This window comes from Ornithorhynchus anatinus, chromosome 11, assembly GCF_004115215.2.
Source record: "Ornithorhynchus anatinus isolate Pmale09 chromosome 11, mOrnAna1.pri.v4, whole genome shotgun sequence".
Classification (NCBI taxonomy): Eukaryota; Metazoa; Chordata; class Mammalia; order Monotremata; family Ornithorhynchidae; genus Ornithorhynchus; species Ornithorhynchus anatinus.
The window spans coordinates 47,538,116-47,564,288 of NC_041738.1; the positions used below are offsets into that span (position 1 = coordinate 47,538,116).

Here is a 26,173-nt window from a genome sequence, read left to right on the forward strand (position 1 = left end):
CGCTTAGCACAGTGCTCGGTACATAGTAAACTTTTAACAAATATTATTATTATGATTATAATGATTATGATCATTATTATTATTATTATTTCAGAAGCGGATAGAGCCCAGCTCCGGGTAGGAGACAGAGCCTCCGACCCGGCTCCTCCTCCCCCTGCCCAGCTCGGGCCTCGCCCCGCCCCTCCGAGCGCCGATTGGCTGACGCCTCGTTAGGCCCCGCCCCTCCCGTTTTCCTTGCTTCCGATTGGTCGGGGCGGCCGCCCATCAGCGGCGTCTCCCGGCAACGGGAGGCCGGCGGAGGGGGAAAGGGTGGAACCGGCACCGCGGGGGTCGGGGCGGCCGAGGGGGTCGGGGACCGGGGACCGGGGAAGCCGAGGAGGTAGGGGCTGCTGCAGGGCGGGGCTGCTGCAGGGCGGGCGGTCGGTCCCCGGGGCCATGCTAATGAACCTTATGATTATTCATGAGCCGACCCCCCCCCCCCTCCGGGGGTGGGGGCTCAGCGCCGGGATTGTTTCCCCCCCCCCGGCCCTTATGGCCGTCTCTGGACCTTATTTATTTATATCAACGTCTGCCTCCCCCTCTAATAATCATCATAATAATGCCGGTATTTGTTAAGCGCTTACTCTGTGCCCTTTCCCTCCTCCCCTCCCCTCTCCCTCCCTCTGCTCTACCCCCTTACCCTCCCCACGGCACTTGTCTATATTTCTGTATGTTATTTGGAACGTATTTACATTAACGTCTGCCTCCCCCTCTAATAATCATAATAATAATGACGATGGTATTTGTTAAGCGCTCACTCTGTGCCCTTTCCCTCCTCCCCTCCCCACTCCCTCCCTCTGCTCTACCCCCTTCCCCTCCCCAAGGCACTTGTCTGTATTTCTAGAGGTTATTTATTTCTCTATCTGATTAGTGATCCGTATATATCTATGATTCTATTTATCTATTTTGATCCTCCTCTTCTAGTAATAGTAATAATAATGCTGGTATTTGTTAAGCCCTTACTAGGCGCTCTTTCCCTCCTCCCCTCCCCACTCCCTCCCTCTGCTCTACCCCCTTCCCCTCCACATGGCACTTGCCTGTATTTCTATAGGTTATTTATTTCTCTATTTTATTAGTGATCCGTATATATCTATGATTCTATTTATCTATTTTGATCCTCCTCTTCTAATAATTGTAATAATAATGCTGGTATTTGTTAAGTGCTTACTAGGTGCCCTTTCCCTCCTCCCCTCCCCCTCCCTCCCTCTGCCCTACCCCCTTCCCCTCCCCACAGCACTTGCTTATATTTCTATATGCTATTTACTTCTCTATTTTATTAATGATGTGTATAATCTATGATCCTATTTATCTATTTTGATCCTCCCCCTCTAATAATAACAGCAATAATAATGCTGGTATTTGTTAAGCGCTTACTAGGTGCCCTTTTCCTCCTCCCTTCCCCATTGCCCCTACTCCCTCTCTCTGCTCTACCCCCTTCCCTGACCCACAGCACTTGTTTATATTTCTATATGTTATTGGTTACTCTATATAGGCATCATTAATAAAAAAGAGAAATAAATAACAAAGATATATATAGGCATCATTAATAAAATATATCTATGATTCTCTTTATCTATTTTGATCCTCCCCCTCTAATAATGATAATGATGGTGGTATTTGTTAAGCGCTTACTATGTGCCCTTTCCCTCCACCCCTCCCCATTCCCTCCACCCCTCCCCATTCCCCCCACTCCCTCCCTCTGCTCTACCCCCTTCCCCTCCCCACAGCACTTGTCTGTATTTCTATATGTTATTTATTTCTCTATTTTATTAATGATGCATGCATATCTATGATTCTGTTTATCTATTTTGATGGTATTGATGCCTGACTACTTGTTTTGCTGTCTGTCTGCTTACCGTGATGGTTTCAAAAGTGTGAAGCAGTCTGGCCTAGCAGAAAGAGCACAGACAGGCCCGAGTGTCAGAGGATCTCGGTTCTAATCCTGACACCCCCATTTACCGGTTGGGTGACCATGGGCAAGTCACAGCTTCTCTGGTCCTCAGTTTCCTCCTCTTGTAATATGGGGATGAAATACCTGTTCTCCCTCTCTCTCTGACTGTGAACCTCATGTGGGACTGGGATTGGGTTTGATCTGATGTACTTTCCAAGCGCTTAGTACAATGCTCTGCACACTGTAAGTGCTCAATAAATCCGATCATATGAATGAATCTGATTATCTTGTATCTACCCCAACACTCGACACAGAGTAAGCACTCCACAAGAATCATTATTAATAATAACTGCAGAAACTTCTATGGAATGAAATCCATACAGATATTTTTTATGGTATTTGTTAAGCATTTAATTCTTGCCAGGCACTGAACTAAGCATTGAGGTAGATGCAAACTAATCAGGTTGGACCGTGTCTCACATGGGGCTCACAATCTTAATCTTCATTTTACAGATAAGGTAACTGAAACCCAGAGAAGTTAAGTGACTCGCCCAAGGTCACACAACAGACAAGTGGTGGAGGCAGGATTAGAACCCGGGTCCTTCTGACTCCTAGGCCCTTGCTGTCTCTACTAGGCCACCTTGCTTCTCGCTTTGCCCCAGCCGTAAGTACCAGAGGACGGATTCTGACTTCATCTTTCTGTACTTTTGCTGTTCCGTAGCTCTGTTGTACTTTCCAGATTGCTTAGTACGGTGGCCTGCCCACAGTAGTCATGCACTAAATAATATTGGTTAATTGCTTAGATAACTTTTCCGTGCCTTAGTTTATCTTTAAAATGGGAATTCAGTACTTGTTCTCCCTCCTATTTAGACTGTGGACACCCTGTGGGACAGGGACTATGTCCGACCTTGTATCTACCTCAGCACTTAGAGCGGTGCTTGGCACATAATGAGCAGTGAATCCAACAACTAGTACACCAGCAAACTGCTGCTTCTTATCCTCTCCATTGACGTGTCAGGACAGCCATCTTGTTCTCCTGTCTTCTGTCAGAGGTTTCACTATGCTCCATGAAGTTCAAAGAAGTTCCAGGAATGAATGAAAAATAGTGTGTTAATATAAGCAGTTGTCCTGATTTGGAGTGTTATTATCTGAGAATTCCTGGCGTATTCTGATAAATTCATTTGCATGCTAATAAGAAAGGGATTCCTGGAATGATGGAATGTTATGTTGCAATTTCATTTTTCGTTTTTGGTAACAATTGCATGAGTTTCTAAATGTCACTTGCCCAATGTTAATATGAAAAAACCTTAGTCAGTTTTCTTGACTAGTCTTCTAATTCTGTTTTAATAATCAACTCTCTCAGCCTAAGTGCTTGCTCTTGGGCAGTATGCTGTGTCCACTACCCTATTAAAAAATTAGCTCCTTAGGGCTAGAATCATGTCTCTTTTTTAATACTAGCACACGCTATAGTCCTACAGATAACATGGCACGGAACGAGGCCACCAGTTCTGTCGTACTGTACTCTTCCAAACACTTAGCACAGTGCTCTGCACATAGTAAAAGCTCAATAAATACCATTGATTGATGTTCTTGACGGGAATGGAAGTGCACTAGATCAGGTTTCTGCAAACTTCCATCCAGTAACCATAACCCTCCACAGTTGCTAATTCAATTGGGAAATTGCGGAACAGCCGTGCTTGGCCAAATTCACAAACTTGAGTGTCGAGCACAGTAGAAGTCACTGGTCTTTCTGGTTTTTTGACATTCTTTGCACACTACTGTATATTAAGAGTAGTGTGGCTTACTGGAAAGAGCCCAGTTCTGGGAATCAGGAGGCCTGCTTTCTAATCCCCAGCTCTGCCACTTGCCTGCTGTGCAACCTTAAACAAGTCCCTCAACTTTCCTGTATCTCAGTTTCCTCATCTGTTTGAAAAAAAGAAATCTGTTCTCCCTCCCCCTTAGTTTGTTAGCCCCAGGTGGGACAGGGACCATGTTTGATCTGATTGTACTGTATTTATCCCAGAAAGTACTAGTATTTGGCAATTGGCATTATTTCTATAATATTGCTATCATTATTACTATTATTGTCCTCAAAATACTTCCACTTCACCCCCATCTCTCAGGTTCTCGGTCTTGCAGCCTCAGGACTAAGGCTTACTTTTTGTTTCCGAGGGGAAATTTCATCCCCAAGTTTCCCTAATGCTTCACAAAATAGGCCTTAAGTAATCATTTTGTTTTTTGTTTGTTGGCATTATTTGAGTAGAAAATCAGGCCTTTTAAGAGCTATTCCTTATTTTCCATTAAGCGTGTAAACATTTAGATGGTTGCTTACTGACCTTTTTTTTCATAGTCCCATCAGAGAAACTGCCCTCTCTGCCATGATTAGGTAAAATACTGATATATTCATATAGACAGTTATTTATGTTCAAGAAAATTCTGTCATTAAATCTTATTGATTTTTTTCCATTAAAAAACAAACAGCCCCCCAAAACTCAAACCTAGGATGGGGATTTTTATTGGTAATAATAATGTTGGTTTTGTTAAGCGCTTACTATGTGCCGAGCACTGTTCTAAGCGCTGGGGTTGATACAGGGTAATCAGGTTGTCCCACGTGAGGCTTACAGTCTGAATCCCCATTTTACAGATGAGGTAACTGAGGCACAGAGAAGTGAAGTGACTTGCCCACAGTCACACAGCTGACAAGTAGCAGATGCAGAATTCGAGCCCGTGACCTCTGACTCCCAAGCCCGGGCTCTTTCCACTGAGCCACGCTGCTCCTCTATATTCTTGGTAGAATATATAATCCATTTTCCAACCAACTGTGAGCCCTGTGTGGGACAGGGATTGGGTCCAATCTGCAAATGCAGCATCTATCCAACCACTTAACATAGTGCTTAGAGTAAAATAAACCTTAACAAATATTATTAATAATATTAATATTTTAATTTATTTTCATTATCACTCTCTTTTCAGTGTATTTATACAATGCACTAATGCATCCTTAAGGTATATACAGTCCTCTAGATTATAAACTTAGAGAAGCAGTGTGGCTCACTGGAAAGAACCCGGGCCTGGGAGTCAGAGGTCGTGGGTACTAATCCTGGCTCCACCACTTGCCAGCTGTGTGACTCTGGGCAAGTCACTTAACTTCTCTGTGCCTCAGTTACCTCATCTGTAAAATGGGGATTAAAACCGAGCCCCACGTGGGACAACTTGATCACCTTGTATCACCCAGTGCTTAGAAGAGTGCTTTGCACATAGTAAGCGCTTAACAAATACCACCATTTTATTTTTATTTGAACTTGTTATGGGCAGGGAAAGTGTCAGCTAATTCTCTTGTATTCTACTCTCCCTAGGGCTTAATACAGTACTGGGCACATAGTAAGCACTCAGCAAATACCACTGATTATATGTTGTGTTACTTTGATTTTTCTTTGTGTTCACAAAGGTTGGGCTTGTGAATGCTGGTTGTTGTATTCTACAATATTTCTCTTTTACTTCGTTTCTAACTTTGTGTCATTTCCTTTTTTTTTTCATTTTCCTCCCAGAATTCCTTCATCCTTTGGAAAAGATGGGGAATGTTGAAAGCAGCTCGTATAAGAACTATCGTTCACGGTTTCTTCCTGAAGAGCAAACCGAGATTGATGGAATGTTTGATGCAATATCAGGTTTGGATGGATCATCTGGTATAAAGGATGGAAAGACTCCCCAAAAATCTATATCCCTGGAAATGCTGGAGGCAAGAATAATGATCACATCTTAGTATTTATGAATTAATGTTGCCATTTTAATATCAAGAACAATTTATTTTTCTTTACTTATGGGGGATTCTCTCACTGGTGAAAAGGAAACTATCTCACTCGTATTTGAAACTGGGGTAGAGATAAGAACAAAAGTAGAAATAATTTCTTCATGAGCATTTAGAGCAGAGCTGCACTGTGGCGTATGCTGTTTCTGTGGTAAATTGTCACGTGAGCAACCCAGTGGAGTTTATCAATTTTCATCCACTTCAGAATCGCTCATCTTTTGATTTGTATCTCTTGATAAACTACTTTCGTCTATCGTTAAGACAAAGCTAGGTGACTTGCCACAGCAAATTTATAATTTATTCTTTCAATAATAATAATTATGGTATTAGTAAAGCACTTACTATGTGCCAGGCACTGTAGTAAGCGCTGGGGTGGATACAACCAAATCAGGTTGAGCACAATCCCCGTCCCTCGTGAGGCTCACAGCCTCAATCCCAATTTTCCAGATCAGGGAACTGAGGCCCAGAGAAGTGAAGTGACTTGTGCAAGATCACACAGCAGTCAAGGGGTGGAGCTGGGATTAGAACTCATGACCTTCTGACTCCCAGGCCGGTGCTCTATCCACTACACCGAGCAGCGTGGTTCAGTGGAAAGAGTGCGGGCCTGGGAGTCAGAGGCCACGGGTTCTAATCCCAGCTCCGCCACTAGTCAGCTATGTGACCTTGGGCAAGTCGCTTAACTTCTCTGTGCCTCAGTTACCTCATCTGTCAAATGGGGATTAAAACTGTGAGCCCCACATGGGACAACCTGATCACCTTGTATCCCCCAGCGCTTAGAACAGTGCTTTGCACATAGCGCTTAACAAATACCACAATTTATTTTTTAAAAAAATTTTTATTAAAGTTTTTGTCTCTTGACAAAACCAACTGTGTGACAGTCGGTGACAAATTGGAATGGAGGCAAAGGACAAAATTTAAATACTTGTGTTAATTTCAAAGTACAAAGATCAGTTAGAAGGCCATAACAAAGACTGACACAATTTGGTTTAAGAACTGAATATTTACCAGCTGGTCTTTTCATTATTATTTTCCCACTCCCTTAGCCTCACGGCCCTTAACGTACATATCCAAAATTTATTTATATTAATGCCCATCTCCCCTTCTGGACTGTGAGCATGTTATGGGCAGGGAATGTGTGTACTCGTAATGTGCTCTCCCAAGCACTTAATACAGTGCTCTGCACACAGTAAACACTCAAATACTACCGATTGTTCTTATATTTTAGCACTTATATGTCAAGCACAGTTGTAAGCACTGGGGTAGATACTAGTTAATCAAGTCAGACACAGTCCCCGCCCTACATGGGGCTCGCAGTCAAAGTAGGAGGTAGAATAGGCTAATTGAATCTTCATTTTAAAGCTGAGGAAACTGAGGCACAGGGAAGTTATGTGACTTGCCCTAAGTCATACAGCGGACACCTGGCAGAGCCAGAATTAGAACCCAGGTCCTTTGACTCCTAGTCCTGTGCTCTTCCACTATTTGCATTGCTTCTTGGAAGCCGGAGACTATTTTAGGTACCTAACCTTACCTTTCCTGTGGAGCAGCATCAATGCGACACAGTCTGCTGCTAAAGCTTTTGCTATTTCATCTGTCACTTCCCATTGTCTCCCAACATTATGCATTGTCTGGAGAACATTTTGGTAGTTATTGCTCTTTACTAGAAGCTGGAAGTGCATTCCCAAATTCACCCTTTCTTCAACGGGTACTTATCACCAACCACGTGTTGGATTTCCTTAATTCCTAATTCATCCTAAGGGAATGAAACTTCACTTGGAAAGAGTAGAGCACAGTTAGAAGGTATAATAATAGAATTTCCTTCCCTAAGTAGGCTGAAGAAGGTAAAATGCACTTTTTTGAATTCAGTGAACATGTAAAACTTACCTTTTTTTTTTTAACCGAGGGAGCACTTATGTGCAAATCTGTAATTTATTTCTTTGTCTTAATGTCTGTGTCTGTCTCCCCCTCTAGACTGTAAGCTTGCTGTCGGCAGGGAAGATGTCTATTTATTTTTAAATTGAACTCTCCCAAGCGCTTAGTAAGCTCTAAATAAATATGATTGACTGACAGACTTTTTTTTTTGCATGTTTTTGGGATGTTTCAGTAGGAATTTAGATAATATAAAGAGCACTTACTGTGTGCATAGCACAGTGTATTAAGTGCTTGGGAGAGAACAGTACAGTGGAGTTGACATACATGATCCCTTTCCTCAAGGAGTTTAGAATTTAGCATTTCATAATGTATGAAATACCTCGAGGCAAAGTACAGCTATTTGTCTGTGTCTGTGCAGAGCTTCTTTTAAAGTTGTGCCCTAATAAGTTTCCATTTTACCCTCCTCCCTCTAATAATAGGCTTATGTAGGTGAAGCCTTACCCAAGCTAATGATTGCGAGACTCTACAATGGCATGAGGAATGTTGATTTAATGGGAAAATCATCTGGACCGAGTGAACATATTATTAAGGAACAGAGTGTCGTTTTCATGTCAGACCTTTTAAAAGGAAATGCAGAAGAGAAGAGTGTCATGATCATGAAAATGTTATCCGCAGTTGAAGGACCTGTGAAAGGAAAGCACGTTCAAGAGGTAAAGAAATGGTGAAGCAAAATTCAGAGAAATCTATGGTTGTATGTTTAAATGATTAAAGCAGAACCCCAAATCCTGCTACTATTTTTGATTCTTCAGGGTTTCGCAAAACAGGGATTGAAGTTCCCTCGGAATTCCTCAGAGCCAGAAAATGCTGTTGGGGATGAGGGAGGATGAACTGGGAAGTGGGGTTGAAGGGTGAGGTAGGATATCTTGGGTTCGAATCCCGCTCTGCCACCTGTCAGCTGTGTGACTGTGGGCAAGTCACTTTACTTCTCTGTGCCTCAGTTCCCTCATCTGTAAAACGGAGATGAAGACTGAGCCTCATGTGGGACAACCTGATTATCCTGTATCTAACCCAGCGCTTAGAACAGTGCTCTGCATATAGTAAGCGTTTAACAAATACCAACATTATGATATCTGTAATATATCTAGGAAAAAGGCAGTGGTAGAAAATGGGGATAGCAGACAAGAGGAAGTACTGAAATAATAATATCAACAATGGCTCTTGACTGAAAAATTCTCAAATTTTAGTCCCCCTACTGCTGAGTCTTCCTTTTCCCGCTAAATTCCACTTATAGCGCTGTTACTTCCTTTCCTCTTCATATTATGGCAGATACTCATCTTCCTGAATCCACCCCTTGCTCTTCATCCAAACTGCTCTTTCGCTGATCCAACCACTCTTCCACCTTGATTTCTGTACTGGCTTCCTCGCTGACTTCCCTGCCTCCTGTCTCTCCCTCTCCAGCTCATACTTCACTCTGCTGCCTAGATCACTTTTCTGAAAAAAACATTCAGTCCCCATCTCCCCGCTCCTCAAAAATCTCCAATAATTGCTCCACCATTTCTACATCAAACAGAAACTCCTTACCATCACCTCTAAGACACTAGTCATCTTACCTCCTCCTGCCTTACCTTGTTAATCTACTACAATTTAATCCACACACTTTGCTTCTTTAACTTCAGTTTTCTCAGTCACACTGCCGACACTGTGCCCACATTTTCTCTCTGGTTTGGGATTCCCTCCCCTTCGTGTCTGACAAACCACCACTCTCTCCATGCTACTAAAATCATATCCCCTCCAAGAGGCCTTTCCTGACTAACCCCTGATTTCCCCATCCTGTATGCCTTCCCCTATGAGTTACCTGTGCTATTGGGTGTGTACCCCTAAGCACATTGATAATAATAATGGTATTTAAGCATTACTATATGCTAGGCACCGTTCTAAGCGCGGGGGGGGGGGGGGGGGGGGGTAAAAGCAAATAGGATTGGACACAGCCTCTGTCCCACGTGGGGCTCCCAGTCTCAATTCCCATCTTTCAGATGAGGTAACTGAGGCACAGAGAAGTGAAGTGACTTGCCCAAGGTCACACAGCAGACAGGTGGCGGAGCTGGGATTAGAATCCATGACCTTCCGACTCCCAGGCCCATGCTCTGTCCACCACACCACGCTGCTTCTCCGATACGCACCCCACCTACAACGCTTATGTAGAGATCTTTATACTCTGCCATTTCCACTATTTTATTTTCAATTTTGTCTCCTCAAGACTGTAAGCTCCTTGCAGGGATTGTGTCTACCAGCTCTGTTAAATTGTACACTCCCAAGTGCTTAGTACAAATGCTCTGCACAGAGTTGGCACTCAATAAATACCGTTGAGGTTTATGAAACCAAGCTCCTGCTTTCTATATTCAGCTCAATTTTTTTTCTCTCCATTCCCTTTCCTTCCAATTGTCCAATTATTTTTGGCTATTTTATCGAATCTGGATTAGTCTTCAGGCTGCTAAATTTTAAAATCCCTCTTTTGCCTCTGTATCTCTTGTAAAATCCCATCCGGCCAATGAAGTTTATCCACAGTAATATTTTACTCGGTGAGTTGCATTTGTCCTTGACTTTATCTTGTAAAATCCTTAGGCGTGAAGTACACTTGAGGTTTGTTTTTTCTTTCTCCCTTTCGAAGTGTGTTTGTCTAACAGTTTACTCTTTGAGGAGACAATAATGGTTGCTCATCCTGTCTTTGAGGCTTGGGGATGATGTTGTTCCCTTGTTAGTTTTAGTTGGACTCGCTCCCATCCACAGTGACTGCCAGCTCTACCACCAGGTGTTTACAGATTCATCTTTTAAACTGAGCGAGCGTGGTCACCTTGACCCGTAATGATTTTGGAAGGAATTTCATGTAAGCTACTGGGACCTCTTGCTTGTAGGAATCCCTATCAGGGAATGACCCATTCCCAAACCAGAATGGAAGATGGAGGATATCTGTCCTTTGTCTTCCTCTAGCTTAATGGTGCCTGATGTGGAAATGGCTCCTTAGACTGGGGCCCGATGTGAAACTTGGATTGTGACCGAGCTCTTATCTCGTATCTACCCCAGCAGCGTGGCTCAGTGGAAAGAGCCTGGGCTTCGGAGTCAGAGGTCATGGGTTCGACTCCCGGCTCTGCCACTTGTCAGCTGTGTGACTGTGGGCGAGTCACTTGACTTCTCTGTGCCTCAGTTACCTCATCTGTAAAATGAGGATTATCTGTGAGCCTCACGTGGGACAACCTGATTACCCTGTATCTACCCCAGCGCTTAGAACGGTGCTCTGCACATAGTAAGCGCTTAAATACCAACGTTATTATTATTACACTGCTTTGAACATAGAAAGCACTTAACAAACACCACAATTCTGACTCTAATCATTATCTCCCCCTCTCCTGTTGATCCAGATGGGATAGATCAGCTTCTGCTGTAGGTTCTGGTAGACCTGAGGTGTGACTGCTTCCAGGAAGAGCTCCTGAAGTGAAACCCTTAGCCTTTGATCTAGATATGGTGACTGGGCCGAGAAGCAGTGTGGTCCAGTGGAAAGAGCACGGGCCTGGGAGTCAGAGGACCTGAGTTTCGGTCTGCCACTAGTCTGCTCTGCGACCTTGGGCAAGTCGCTTAATTTCTCTATGCCTCATTTACCCCATCTGGAAAATGGGGATTAATTCAATAGTATTTATTGAGCACTTTCTATGTGAAGAGCAGTGTACTAAGCGCTGGAAATGTACAATTGGGCAACAGATAGAGACCATCCGTGCCTATTGACGGGCTTACAGTCTAATCGGGAGAGACGGACAGACAAAAACAACAGCAATAAGTAGATTCAAGGGGATGTACACCCCATTAACAAAATAAATAGGTTAATAAAAATATATACAAATAAGCACAATGCTGAGGGGAGGGGAAGGGAGAGGGGGAGGAGCAGAGGGAAAGGGAAAGAAGATGAAGATTGTGAGCCGTATGTGGGACAGAGATTGTGTCCAGCCCGATTATCTTGTATCTACCCCAGTGCTTAGTACAGTGCCTGGCACACAGTAAGTGCTTAAACCATTAAAAAAAAAATCCACTGTAAGTGTGTGCTATTCAGGAACAGTTCTTCAGTAACACTTCAGTATTTGAACTGCATCTCAAGCTTATTTTTTAACCCCTTTGAAGCACTGATTTCCAAGTCCACATTTAATCAGTGCCACCCTCCACCCCAGTTGACACTAGCAGGATTTGGCAATCCCCCTTCCCATTCGCTAGATTGAAATAAAACATTTACCTTCAGCCTGCAGCTAAAGTGGTTTTAATGGTGAAATTATCACTTTAAAGTTTACAGAGGACCTGATTACGTCTGTAGTACATGTGCTGAACTACAGAAATGAGCTGAAAGGTTGGAGTCTGGAAACGATGCGAGATTCCGCTTCAGGAGTAAAGACTTTGGCCGCCCAGCTGTTCTCAGAACTGAAGTTTCAAGGTGAGTGACCTGGGCCACTTGAGTGTTTCAGGACAGAACTACCTTAAACAGAAGGACAGACAGCAGAAAACAGTGTGGATCAGAATTGGATGGGAAGCAGCATGGTCTAGTGCATAAAGCTTGGGCCTGGGAGCCAGAGGACCTAATCCCAGCCCTACCACTTGGGCGAGTCTCTTAACTTCTCTGGGCCTCAGTTTCCTCAACTGAAAAATGGGGATTGAATTTTTGTTCTCCTTCCTACTTAGACTGGGGGCCCCTGGGGCGGGGATTGTATCCAGTCTGATTAACTTGTATCTACCCCAGCGCTTAGAACAGTGCCTGACATATAAGCGCTTAACAAATGCCTTAAAAAAATTCAGATGAAGCCAAATCTTTTCCTCTGCTTATAATAATAATTTGGTATTTGGTAAGCGCTTACTGTGTGCCAAGCACTCATCTAAGCGCTGGGTAGATACAGGGTAATTAGGTTGCTCCTTCGTGGGGCTCACAGTCTTCATCCTCATTTTACAGATGAGGTCACTGAGGCACAGAGAAGTTGTGACTTGCCCACAGTCACACAGCTGATAAGTGGCAGAGGCGGGATTAGAACACACGACCTCTGCCTCCCAAACCTGGGCTCTTTCCATTGAGCCACGCTGCTTCTCAATAATAATGTTGGTATTCGTTAAGCGCTTAGTCTGTGCAGAGCACTGTTCTAAGTGCTGGGGTAGATACAGGGTAATCGGGTTGTCCCACGTGAGGCTCACGGTCTTCACCCCCATTTTCCAGATGAGGTCACTGAGGCACAGAGAAGTGAAGCGACTTGCCCACAGTCACACAGCTGACAAGTGGCAGAGCTGGGACTCGAACCCGTGACCTCTGACGCCCAAGCCCGGGCTCTTTCCACTGAGCCACGTGCTTATGCATATGGAGAGTCAACTATCCCTGAAGGACTAGCTGGGTGGTGATGAACACTGTGAATTTTATTAGAGGAATAGACTCTGTATGGGTTGTACAGAAAATGTTTTCTTGCACGTATGCTGTACGTTCTCCGTGAATGACAGTGCCACTGCTGGGGCTGGGATGTCGAGGGCATGATGCGTTAACCAAGGTGGAAATGTCCTGCGCCGCAGCAACCGATATTTTCTGGGCTCGGTGCCCTCCCACTGCCCCCCTCCTTCTGCAGTTCAGTAGTGGCTCAGAGCACCCCTTAGGGGAAGTATCAAGGAGGCTTTTGAGTTTTGAAGCAGACTCCCGGGAAGTTAACCTCTCTGCGTTGTGCCTCATTTCAGATGGAGAAAAGCCCGAGGGGCCCGCGATGCTTGATGCCAGTTGTGACAGAAAGGTCCTTGAAGACTGGGTATTCCGCGTTCCTCAGATAGGTCTCTTTCTCAGTGTGGTCATCAGACATGGATTTCATATTTTACATCCTCACCCAGAGGTTGTCAACTTAATTCCGAAGTGCAAAGGTGGTCAAGGAAAGGGCTTTGTCAGTGTCCTCGACCTTCCGTCCATTACATACGTCAATTCTCACCTCCCCACGGAAGTGCAGCATAAGTGGAAGCTGCTGTTTTCTTCTCAGGTGCATGGAGAAAGCTTTTCGCAGCTTTGTGGACACATTACACACAGAGGTCCCTGTGTGATGGTTTTAAAGGACTCCGGTGGTTACATATTTGGAGGTTTTGCGTCTGTCTCCTGGGAAGTTAAGCCCCAATTTCAAGGTAAGAGTTCCTTTAGATTGGAAAATTAAAATTTGAAGTTCAGTGTGATAGATCTGTCGCTCTTGTTGGCGAGAAACAGCGTGGTCTAGTGGAAAGAGCATGGGCCTGGGAGTCAGAGGACCTGGATTCTGATCCTGGCTCGGCCACTTGTCTGCTGAGTGACCTTGGGCAAGTCACTTTGCTTCTCTTTGCCTCAGTTACCAAATTTGTAAAGTAGAGATTAAAGCTGTGAGCCCCATGTGGGACATGGACTGTGTGTTTAAAACTCATGAAGTAATTTTCATTATTAGCTCCCAAATATGCTTTTCCGAGCTTCTGGCTTCACAGTAGCCCTTGGTGCTCAAGTAATCATAATAATAATAAAAATAATGTTGGTATTTAAGCGCTTACTATGTGCAGAGCACTGTTCTAAGTGCTGGGGGAGATACAGGGTAATTGGGATGTCCCACGTGAGGATCACAGTCGTAATCTCCATTTTACAGACGAGGTAACTGAGGCACAGAGAAGTTAAGTGACTTGCCCAGTCACACAGCTGACAAGTGGCAGACCTGGGATTCGAACCCATGACCTCTGACTCCCAAGCCTGGGCTCTTTCCACTGAGCCATGAGTAGATGGTAATATTCTGAGGATTTTACTAGTTGAAAGGTTTACAACTTTAATCATTTTGCTATAACATAAACTAGATGAAATTTTAAGAACTATCCAGTGCTCAGTGGAAAGGGCACGGGCTGTGGAGTCAGAGGTCATGGGTTCTAATCCCGGCTCTGCCTCTTGTCAGCTGTGTGACTGTGGGCAAGCCACTTAACTCTCTGTGCCCCAGTTACCTCATCTGTAAAGTGGGGATTAAGACTGTGAGCCCCACGTGGGACAAACTGATCACCTTGTATCTCCCCCCAGCACTTAGAACAGTGCTTTGCACATCGTAAGCGCTCAACAAATGCCATCATTATTATTATAACCATTTCAGAAACTGCATTGGAAAAATATCTTAAGTTTTGGTGTAAGTGTAACTTGAATTTGGTGTGTATGCAGTATTTACTGAGTTTTCTTTAATCCCCTTAGGTATTCTCACTCTTCACTTCTCAACTTTCGAATTTATGTTGCACAAAAAATATAATTTTTTCGAATCCCAGGGGAATCATTTAAATGAAAAGGAAATCTCTCTCTCTCTCTTGTTTATTGCCTCGCCACCTTCCCCTGAAACAACACAGGCATCTTATTCTCCAGAATCTTAACTCCATAAATCATGTCCCTTAACACATCCACCCAACCCTCTACCTTCCCAAATAATGCAAATCAATCATATTTACTGAGCACTTTCTCAACCTCTAATAAAAATGGTACTTTAATACCGTTTTAAAATGTCCTCAAGTCAAAAATTTTTCTTTATACTGACTTTATATAACTATATAAATCGGTCGAAAATTAGGAATTTTCTTAGAATGACTTCTAATTTCTCATGCTTTCAGGACGGCAGTCAGACAATTACTGTCAAATTCTAAGAATGAAAATGCTCCTTGTGGGCAGGGATTGTGTCTGCCAACCCTTTTAGATTGTATTCATTCAATAGTATTTATTGAGCGCTTACTATGTGCAGAGCACTGTACTAAGCGCTTGGGATGAACAAGTCGGCAACAGATAGAGACAGTCCCTGCCGTTTGACGGGCTTACGGTCTAATCGGGGGAGACGGACAGACAAGAACAATGGCACTAAACAGCGTCAAGGGGAAGAACATCTCGTAAAAACAATGGCAACTAAATAGAATCAAGGCGATGTACAATTCATTAACAAAATAAATAGGGTAACGAAAATATATACAGTCGAGCGGACGAGTACAGTGCTGTGGGGATGGGAAGGGAGAGGTGGAGGAGCAGAGGGAAAAGGGGAAAATGAGGCTTTAGCTGCGGAGAGGTAAAGGGGGGATGGCAGAGGGAGTAGAGGGGGAAGAGGAGCTCAGTCTGGGAAGGCCTCTTGGAGGAGGTGATTTTTAAGTAAGGTTTTGAAGAGGGAAAGAGAATCAGTTTGGCGGAGGTGAGGAGGGAGGGCGTTCCGGGACCGCGGGAGGACGTGACCCAGGGGTCGACGGCGGGATGGGCGAGACCGAGGGACGGCGAGGAGGTGGGCGGCAGAGGAGCGGAGCGGGCGGGGTGGGCGGTAGAAAGAGAGAAGGGAGGAGAGGTAGGAAGGGGCGAGGTGACGGAGAGCCTCGAAGCCTAGAGTGAGGAGTTTTTGTTTGGAGCGGAGATCGATAGGCAACCACTGGAGTTGTTTAAGAAGGGGAGTGACATGCCCAGATCGTTTCTGCGGGAAGATGAGCCGGGCAGCGGAGTGAAGAATAGACCGGAGCGGGGCGAGAGAGGAGGAAGGGAGGTCAGAGAGAAGGCTGACACAGTAGTCTAGCCGGGATATAACGAGAGCCCGTAATAGTAAGGTAGCCGTTTGGGTGGAGAGGAAAGGGCGGATCTTGGCGATATCGTAGAGGTGAAACCGGCAGGTCTCGGTAACGGATAGGATGCGTGGGGTGAACGAGAGGGACGAGTCAAGGATGACACCGAGATTGCGGGCCTGCGGGACGGGAAGGATGGTCGTGCCATCCACGGTGATAGAGAAGTCTGGGACTAAACACTGAGTACAGTGCTCTGCACCCAGTAAGAACTCAATGAATGCATTCCAAGCGCTTAGTACGAGAAGCACTGTATGAGGAGCAGCGAGGCTGAGTGACGAGAGCCCGGGCTTGGGAGTCAGAGGTCATGGGTTCGAATGCCGGCTCTGCCACTTAATAATAATAATGTTGGTATTTGTTAAGCGCTTACTATGTGCCGAGCACTGTTCTAAGCGCTGGGGTAGACATAGGGGAATCAGATTGTCCCACGTGGGGCTCACAGTCTTAATCCCCATTTTACAGATGAGGGAACTGAGGCACAGAGAAGTTCAGTGACTTGCCCACAGTCACACAGCCGACAAGTGGCAGAGCTGGGATTCGAACTCATGAGCCCTGACTCCAAAGCCCATGCTCTTTCCACTGAGCCACGCTGCCACTTGTCAGCTGGGCGACTGTGGGCAAGTCACTTCACTTCCCTGGGCCTCAGCGACCTCCTCTGTAAAATGGGGATTACCTGTGAGCCTCATGTGGGACAACCTGATGACCCTGTATCTAGCCCAGCGCTTAGAACAGTGCTCTGCACATAGTAAGCGCTTAACAAATACCAACATTATTATTGTTATGATTAGTCAGCGCTCCATAAATACTATTGAAAGAATGAGTGAAATACAATAGAAAAAAATGGTGTAACTGGTCAAATTCCTTAAGGCTTTATTGTTGATATATTAATTTTCTTTACATTTGTCTCAGCAGTCCAATAGATGGCACTGATGCACCACCGCATTGCCCTGACTTAATTGAAAAACCCGCTACTTGAGCATCCTCCTTTGCTTGATTTTCAAATATTCCTGGGCATTTGTGCTGATCCCCAAACTTCATTTTAAAAATCAACATTTTGCCAGCGATTTCCTGTATATTTTAATTCCTCCGGGAGGACTGAAGTTTCTAAGAACTGAATGTTTTTGCCCTTCAAAGGATTCGCAGAACTTCTGATAAGAAAAAAACACACCACGCAGATGTCTTAGGATTTTGTCAGATAATCTAGAGAAGCAGCTTGGCCTAGAGGAGAGAGCTCAGGCCTAGGAGTCTGAAGGACCTGAGTTCTAATCCCACACCGCCTCCTGTCTGTTGGGTGACCTTGACTTCTCGGTGCCTCAGTTACCTCATCGGTCAAATGGGGATTAAGACTGTGAGCCCCATGGGGGACAGGGACTGTGTCCAACTTTCATTCAAGCGCTTAACCTTGTGCAGAGCACTGTACTAAGCGCTTGGGAAAGTACCATACGGCAATAAAGAGAGGCAATCCCTGCTCACAAGGAGCTCACGGTCTAGAGAGATTATCCTCTTATCTCCACCTTGTATTATCCTGTATCTACCCGGGCACTTAGAACAGTGCTTGACACAAAGTAATTGCTTAACAAATACCGTCGTTATTCTTAGTTGATGTACAAGCCAAATGTCTAAGCATTTCCACGGGATCTGCAAGTTTACTCTGAGTGAGGGGTCGTGGGAGTGATTTCAACCTCTTTTTGGGCATGTTTTCATTGAACCTGCAGTAGGTAATTGGGGTGGGGGCACAAACAGTTTGGAAATTCTCCTATTCGCGAGGATGCTTGTACATTGCCTGAAAGCAGATTCTAAATTACGTGGCAATGTGCAAAATTGAAGTTACATCAGGGGCAATCCAGGACTAAACTGTAAATATTTTTGTAAAGCTCCAGTGGGAAACTTGCAGGGTGCCCTTGGACAAAAGCAATGTTTAAAGCTATGCAAATTAAAACCCAACTTATGTGGGTAGGGCTGGGGGAAATGTGCAGAGACCAGTGGGGTTGTGGCTCTGGGCTTCTCGCCGCGCAGGGCTGCGGGTGGCCAGGAAAACTGTGGCAGCATGAAAGTCTCCCAGCCCAGAATAGAACTGCCATCCGTCCTGACCAGAATGAGTCCGCTTGGATTAGGGTCTCCCTGACTGGCCCTATTCCCTACCCCCAGAGCAGTGTCTCATGTGTCATTCACATCTGGGTTGGAATGAAGTCTTGAGCAGCGTGGGAGCAAAGAAGACCGGGGCTCAGTTTATGGTGCAGTGAGCGCACTGGCAATAAAGGAGCCGAGGGCGCGTGCTAGGTTGTAGTAGGAAATCAGTGAGGTAAGGCAGGAGAGGGAGAGCTAATTGAGTGCTTTAAATCCAATGGTAAGGAGTTTGGTGGATGGGCAGCCAGTGGAGGGTCCTGAGGAGAGAGGAAATGTGGACTGGATGGATTTTAGGAAACCGATCGGGGCAGCAGAGTGAAGAGACGACTGGAATGGGAAGAAACAGGAGGCAGGGAGGTCAATGAGAAGGCTGATGCAGTAGTCAAGGTGGGATTTGAAAAGCAGCATTACATAATAGCTAGAGCACAGGCCTCCGAGTCAGAAGGTCATGGGTTCTAATCCTGGCTCCAAGACCTGTCTGCTATGTGGCCTTGGGCAAGTGACTTAACTTTTCTGTGCCTGTTACCTCATCTGCAAATGGGGTTAGAGACTGTGAACCCACGTGGTTTGTATCCACCCCAGCGCTTAGTACACCCAGTGCCTGGTACAGTGCCTGGCACAAAGTAAGTGCTTAACAAATACCATAATTATTTTGTCATAAACGGGTAGGCATGGAAGTAGTTTGGGTAGAGAGGGAAGGGTGAGTTTTAGCAATGTTGTGAAGGTAGGAACGACCAGGTTTGGTGACAGATTGAATATATGCGCTGATTAAGAGAGACGAGTCAAGAATAATGCCAAGATTATGGGCTTGTGAGATGAGAGTGGTGTTGTCTACACTGATGGGAAAGACAAGGGGAGGACAGGGTTTGAGTGGGGAGATGAGGAGTTCTGTTTTAAACATGTTAAATTTGAGGTGTTGGTGAGACATCCAGATAGAGATGTCTTGAAGGAAGGAGAGAGTTCAGGTCTGGAGAGGTAAATTGGGTAGTTGAAATTGTCAGAGCAAATTAAATCTTCAAGGGAGTGAGTGTAGTTGGAGAATAGAAAGGGACACAGAACTGAGACTAAAAGAGACTCCCACAGTTAGCGGGTGGGAGGCAGAGGAGCCTTACCAAAGAGACAGAGGAGTGGCCAGTGAAATACAAGAACCAGGAGAGGACAGTGTCAGTGAAGCTAAGGTCAAATAGGTCTCTAGGAGAAGGGGGTGGTCCACAGTGTCGAAGGCATCTGAGAGGTTGAGGATTTGGGGTAATATAATAATTGTGACTGTAAGCGTTTACTCTGTATCGAGCATTATACTATTGTACTAAGTGCTGGGGTAGATAAAAAAAAATAATCTGGTCCTACCTGGGGCTCCCAGACTGTATAAAAGGGAAAACAGAATGGAATAGAGACCAGTTGGATTTGGTAAGAAAGAAAGGGCAGTTTCCATGGAGAGAAGAGCACAGAGGCCAAATTGGAGGGGATCAAGGAAAGAATTGGAAGAGAGGAATGAACGCAGTGAGTGTAGACAACTCACTCAAGGAGTTTGGGGAGGAGTGGGAGGAGGGAGCTGAGATGATAACCAGAGAGAACCTTGGGGTCAAACAAGGGTCTTTTAAGGATACGGGATCCGTGAGCGTGTTTGAAGGCCGAGGGGAACGGTAGAAGATAATGAATATGTAAGATGGGATGAGTTAGTGAGGCTGAATGTGCGGAATTTCTGCTGAGGGACATTGCAAGCCAGTGGAGGGTTTCGAGGATTGGAGAGGTGTGCGTCAAATGGCGCTACACAAAGGTAGGTATTTTGTGCACAATAGATTGGAGAGAGGAGAGGCCGGAGGCCAGTGAGGAGCCCGATGCAGTAGACTAGCCGTGATATGACTAGAGCTTAGGGGCACAGCTGTGCAGGTGGAAGGCAAGGAGTGGATCCAGGAGCAATTACAGAAGATGTAGTTTTGCTTTCGGTTTGACTTGCTTGTTTCCTACATTTAATGTTGCACTTTTTTTTAAATGGTATTTAAGCGCATACTATGTGCCAGGCACTGTTCTAAGTGCTGGAGTAGATGCCAGCTCATCAATTTGGACACAGTCCATGTCCCACATGAGGCTCACAGTCTTAATCACCATTTTACACGTGAAGTAACAGGAACAGAGAAGTCAAGTGACGTTCCCAAGGTCACACAAAAGACAAGTGGAGGATCTGAGTTTAGAACCCAGCTCTTTCTGACTCCCGGGGCCGTGCTTTATCCGCTAAGCCACGCTGCTTCTTCTTTTACTTCCTCGGTCTCCACTCAACGCTGAATGAGGAAAGTGACCTATGTGTCGATCTCTTGGAATGTTTCCAGGTGACAGCAAATGCTTCTTGTTTTCCATCTACCCCCGGATTGAGGTGTATCCGTGCACGGGCTACAATGAGCATTTCATGTATTTGAATCATGGACAGCAGACCATGCCCAACGGCCTGGTAAGTCTTGGAGAATTTTTCATACCTCACCTTTCCAGTAGTTCAGCATCGAGGCACTTACAGGCGACGTTTGAGTCAGTCAGATGCTTCACTATTTGTCATCCTTTCCTCTCTAAATCAAAGGAAAGTTGTGAGGGCTGACTGTGTGGATACACATTTCTGAATCAGCCCTTTGTCAGCTCTTTTGCTTCTGGGAAATGGATGAATTGATAGCTAGACAAGTTCTTTTCTGTACAAGTTTATGCATAATTGCCTTTGACGGTTTGATTCCTTCCCACTCCAGGCAAAATCCTGGTGAAATGTACGGCTTGCACAGTACCTTGAATTTCAGATCATGTGGGATCCACAAGGGACCAGTCTTCTAGAATCAACTGAGCAGCGTGGCTCAGTGGAAAGAGCCTGGGCTTCGGAGTCAGAGGTCATGGGTTCGATTTCCGGCTCTGCCACTTGTCAGCTGTGTGACTGTGGGCAAGTCACTTAACTTCTCTGTGCCTCGGTTACCTCATCTGTAAAATGGGGATTAACTGTGAGCCTCACGTGGGACAACCTGATTACCCTGTATCTCCCCCAGCGCTTAGAACAGTGCTCTGCACATAGTAAGCGCTTAACAAATACCAACATTATTATTATTATTATTATATTGAGAACTTTTTTTCCTTCAACGTCTTTAGGATCGGCAGCCGGCCCGATCTAGTCTTATTGCTGCAGAGATTATTCAGATCATTTAGGGAACAATCTGTGGAGTTGCTCTCTTACTTTCTCCTTCCCTTGCAGAGGGGATGGAACACTCTGCCATATTTTCAAAGCTCCCAAAGTGTTCACTGACCCTTACAAAATTTCACCGAGTGTCGTGTCAGTGTTGTTACTGGAAGAAAAACAGTATCGGTGCTGGGGGTCGTATTTGTGATTTCTTTTTTTAAAAAACCTGCCCGGGTAATGGCCACTCCAAGTCAGTGCTATGCAAGTGCTTGTTGCTCCCAGTACCAGAGGTCACTGGAAACGGAGTCAGGAGATCTGAGTTTCAATTCTGGTTCTGCTCAGTCAGTTGCTCTGTGACTGTTAGTAACTCCCACAGTGTCACTGTACCACCATTTCTTCTCGATGGAGAACCAGTCCATAATTTTGTGTGTGTGGCATTTGTTAGTCACTAACTATGTGCCAGGCACTGAGCTAAGCACAGGAATAGAGACAAGCCAACCAGGTTGGACAAAGTCCATTTCCCACATGGGGCTCATAGTCTTAATCCCCATTTTACGGATGAGGTAACCGAGGCACAGAGAAGCGAAGTGAATTGCCTGAGGTCACACGACAGTCAAGGGGCAGAGCTAGGATTAGAACCATAGTCCATCTGACTCCCCGGCCCGTGCTCTTTCCACTCGGCCATGTTGCTTCTCAATCGATTTTAGCACTTCGAAGCTGTTTAGAATGAAAGACCCACGAAAAGTAGGATCAGGGTAGACTGAGCTCGTTGTGGGCAGGCCATGTCACTGTTTATTGTTGTATTTACCTTCCCAAGTGCTTAGTCCAGTGTACACAGGAAGCGCTCAATAAATACGGTTGAGTGAATGAATGTGCATTACTGCCGGGGAGTTAACACTGATTTATAAACCATTAAAATCTCCTATGCTTGTTGACTCTGTAGGGGATGGGAGGCCAGCACGATTACTTTGGGCTCTGGATTGACAGTGACTTTGGAAAAGGACACAGCAGAGCCAAACCTCGATGTACCACCTATAACAGCCCTCAGCTGTCTGCCAATGAAAACTTCAAGATAGATGCCCTGGAAGTGTGGGCAGTTGGCGATCTGCCTGAAAGTGAGGTGGTGAGTAAATCATCCTTCCTGCTGCAGTTGGGTGAATGAAAGCGTGTTTGGGGTGGATTGTTCGGGCCCCCCCGCTTCTCTACTTTGCTCATTGTTTGCAACCTCACACCCCGGCGTTTGCTCTGGGGAAATGAAGTTCAGGCCTGTTAGGTTTCGTGTTACTGAATTAAAAGTGGGGACGGGAGGACAAGTAATGGGCACTTATTGAGCACGTTCTGTGTGCAGAGCATTGTACTAAACGCTTGGGAGAGTACAATACAACAGAGTAGGAGCTTACAGCCTAGAGTAGGAGAAAGACGTTAAAATAAATGACAGATGTAGCATAAGTGCTCTAGGGGTAGGGTCAAAATCAAGGTGCTTAAAGGCCTGGCCTGGGACTCGCTTCCTCTCTATATACAATAGACCACCACTCTCTCCCCCTTCAAAGCCTTATTAAAATCACATCTCCTCCAGGAGGCCTTCCTCAGTTAAGCCCTCTACTCCCTTTCCCTTCTGTTTCATCTATGCACTTTGATCTGTAATAATAATAATTGTGGTACTTGTTAAGCGCACACTATGTGCCAAATATTCTTGAAAGCGCTGGGCTAGATACAAGTTGATCAGGTTGGACACATTCTCTATCCCACTCGGGGCTCACACTCTTAATCCCCATTTTACCGACGGGATAACAGGCAAAGAGAAGTTAAGGGATTTGCCCAAGGTCACGCAGCAGACAAGTGGAAGAGTCAGGATTAGAGCCCAGGTCTTCTGACTCATTCATTCATTCAGTAGTATTTATTGAGCACTTACTATGTGCAGAGCACTGTACTAAGTCCTTGGAATGGACAAATTGGTAACAGATACAGTCCCTGCCCTTTGACGGGCTTACAGTCTAATCGGGGGAGATAGACAAAAACAATAGCAATAAATAGGATCAAGGGGATGGATGAACATCTCATTAAAACAATAGCAAATAAATAGAATCAAGGTGATGTACATCTTATTAACAAAATAAATAGGGTATTAAAATATATACAGTTAGGCGGACGAGTACAGTGCTGAGGGGAGGGGAAGGGAGAGAGGGAGGAGCAGAGGGAAAGGGAGGAAAAGAGGGCTTAGCTGAGGAGAGGTGAAGCGGGGGTAGAGAGGGAGCAGAGGGAAAGGGGAGCTCAGTCTGGGAAGGCCTAGCCCCATGCTCTTTCCCCTGAGCCATGGCTCTGCACCCCATCCTTCTAACTCTACCCACATCCCCTAAAGCCAGGTCTCCTTTTCCCACTGTTGGGAATGGTGGAGAACTAGCCAGTGACCTGTGGAATGGCATCACCTCAAACTCAACCTCATTTCCAGGTGGCAGATCTTATCAGGCCGTCTTTATTAAACACTGGGCTTGCCCAGATAAGGACCATCTTAAATAATGAAAAGTGTCTAAGTGATATGGTCCTTCCTGGCCAACTCCTGAAGGCTATATGACTTCCCGCAAACCCCATGGAATTTGACTTTTAGTAAGGTTGAAATTTTCAAGATTTGAGTGGTGTTTGCTCCTCTGTCTTAAGCAACCTCAGACCTTGCTGCTTCTACGAGTGGCAGATTTCACTTGGAATTGTAGGGTGTTCTGCTCCTTTTTGTTGGGCAAAAGGGGGAAGTATCTTTCCTTCCTCTTCTGCTTTCTCCTTTCCTCTTGAGTATGGCAGTGTCCCAGGGGCAAGACCTCTTGGGGGATGAGTGGGGAGAAGGGTGTCACCACAGCTCCAAGGGTTCGCCCCCACCCAGTCCCACAATCACCCGACGCGGCCCCGGTTACAAACCCCACATTTTCTACTTGAAAATGCCTCTTTCTTAAATGATCCCACCTGACTTTTTAAAACCCAGTCCACCCTTCCTTTTCACCTCCCTGTTAATTTAATTGCTCTGTCTCTCTGGGTTTTGAAGTTCCCCACATCTCCGTCCTCTCCCTGGTCCCCAACAGCAACAAAGTCTCTGGCAAAGAGGTGACCTCCAGGATTACTGGACTGATATATTTTCCTGGCTTCTTCCTCCTTCCCCATCCCTTCCCCCGACCCCAGCCCTCAGAAGCAGGGACCCTACTTCCTCTTGGCCCTGGTTCTTTCTCACACCCGCCTTTCTCATCTTCGGGACCCAGCTGAAGTCTAGGTCAGGAAGCCTCTCCCTCCTCACAGCTGTCTGTGGGTGGGGGGAAGGGGAAGAGAGAGGAACGAGGGGGAGAACAGCCAGCTGGTAGCTAAAAAGGAGAGCCCAGCCCAGGTGCTGAGTGCAAGACAGAGTCCTAGGCTGTAAGATAAAATAAATAAATGATGGTATTTGTTAAGCGTGTATTATATGCCAAGAACCGTTCTAAGTGTTGTGGTAGATACAAGGCAATCAGGTTGTCCCAGGTGGGGCTCATAGTCATAATCCCCATATTACAGATGAGGTAACTGAGACACAGAGAAGTTAAGTGACTTACCCCAAAGCCACACAGCTGACAAATGGCCGAGTTGGGATTAGAACCCAAGACCTCTGACTCCCAATCCCGTGCTCTTTCCATTGAGCCATGCTGCTTCTCATTCATTCGTTCATACAGTTATATTTATTGAGCGCTTACCTTGTGCGGAGCACTGTACTGTTAGCTCACTGTGTGTTGTTACATTGTACTCTCCCTAGCGCTTAGTACAGAGCTTTGCACACAGTAAGCGCTCAGTAAATATAACTGAATGAATATGGGCAGGGAACAGCTCTATTATATTGTGCTCTCTCAAGCGCTTAGTACAATATTCTACATATAGTAAGCACTCAATAAATATAATTGATTGGATGTACATTACTCTGAAACCAAAGACCAAGGAGTCCTGAGGCAACCGCCGACTTTTCTTACTCCAAGATCCATGGGGTTTTAGCCTCAGTTTTCATTAAAGCAGAACTAACAGGAATTGTTTTTTCCTCATTCTTGACTGTTACATATTCTTTGATTTTGCTCCAGAACAAAGGTAAGAAGAGCATCCTGGACGCAGACCCCGAGGCCCAGGCCTTGTTAGAGATGACCGGAAAGAGTCGCCAGAGCGAAGGGCTGCGGGAAGTAGCTGAAGACGATGACGAGAAATAAGGGTCTCTGTGTCGCACTGAGAATCCTGGAAGCTGGCAGAGATGTTTCCCGGATGAAGTATTTTCCTGAACGTCCTTCTCCTCCCTTCTCTTTATACTTTTCGTAAGCAAATGAAAAGCTATTACTAATGCAGAGTTTTGCTCTAGAAGGTGATAGGCTGCATTTTATCGCCATCCTGCCCAAAGCCAGGCCGAAAGCTGCAGAGTGCCACAGATGAAGTTATTGCTGGTCACCAGAATAGAGTAATAAAAATATTTTCACTCAACTGTACGTTCACAATTAGGTCGGATAAGTTCGATGTTGCCAAATGAGCCTCAGATAGCTCATCTGGAAATAACCTGGTACTTCCCAAAATCCAGTGTTTAAAGTAAAAGTACTCTGACTATGCAATGCGATGTCTATCTATTGTATTGCACTCTCCCAAGTGCTTAGTACAGTGTTCTAAACTCAGTAAGTGCTCAATAAATGTCATTGAT

General features: G+C 45.3%; 1 protein-coding gene across 2 annotated transcripts; it reads left to right on the forward strand.

Annotated features, from left to right (window-relative positions):
• Positions 1 to 361: 361 nt before the first annotated feature.
• On the forward strand, positions 362 to 26,173 carry MEAK7 (MTOR associated protein, eak-7 homolog). 2 transcript variants are annotated; one of them, XM_001509541.5, is made up of 8 exons: positions 362 to 379; positions 5,479 to 5,669; positions 8,087 to 8,317; positions 11,934 to 12,078; positions 13,350 to 13,778; positions 20,678 to 20,796; positions 22,439 to 22,618; positions 25,575 to 26,173. In XM_001509541.5, exons 2-8 carry the CDS (start codon positions 5,502 to 5,504, stop codon positions 25,695 to 25,697), a joined length of 1,395 nt encoding a protein of 464 aa, XP_001509591.2. In that variant the 5' UTR covers positions 362 to 379; positions 5,479 to 5,501; the 3' UTR covers positions 25,698 to 26,173. The 2 variants fall into 2 exon arrangements, with proteins under 2 accessions (XP_001509591.2, XP_016083734.2); XM_016228248.3 differs by lacking the exon at positions 362 to 379 and adding an exon at positions 2,572 to 2,594.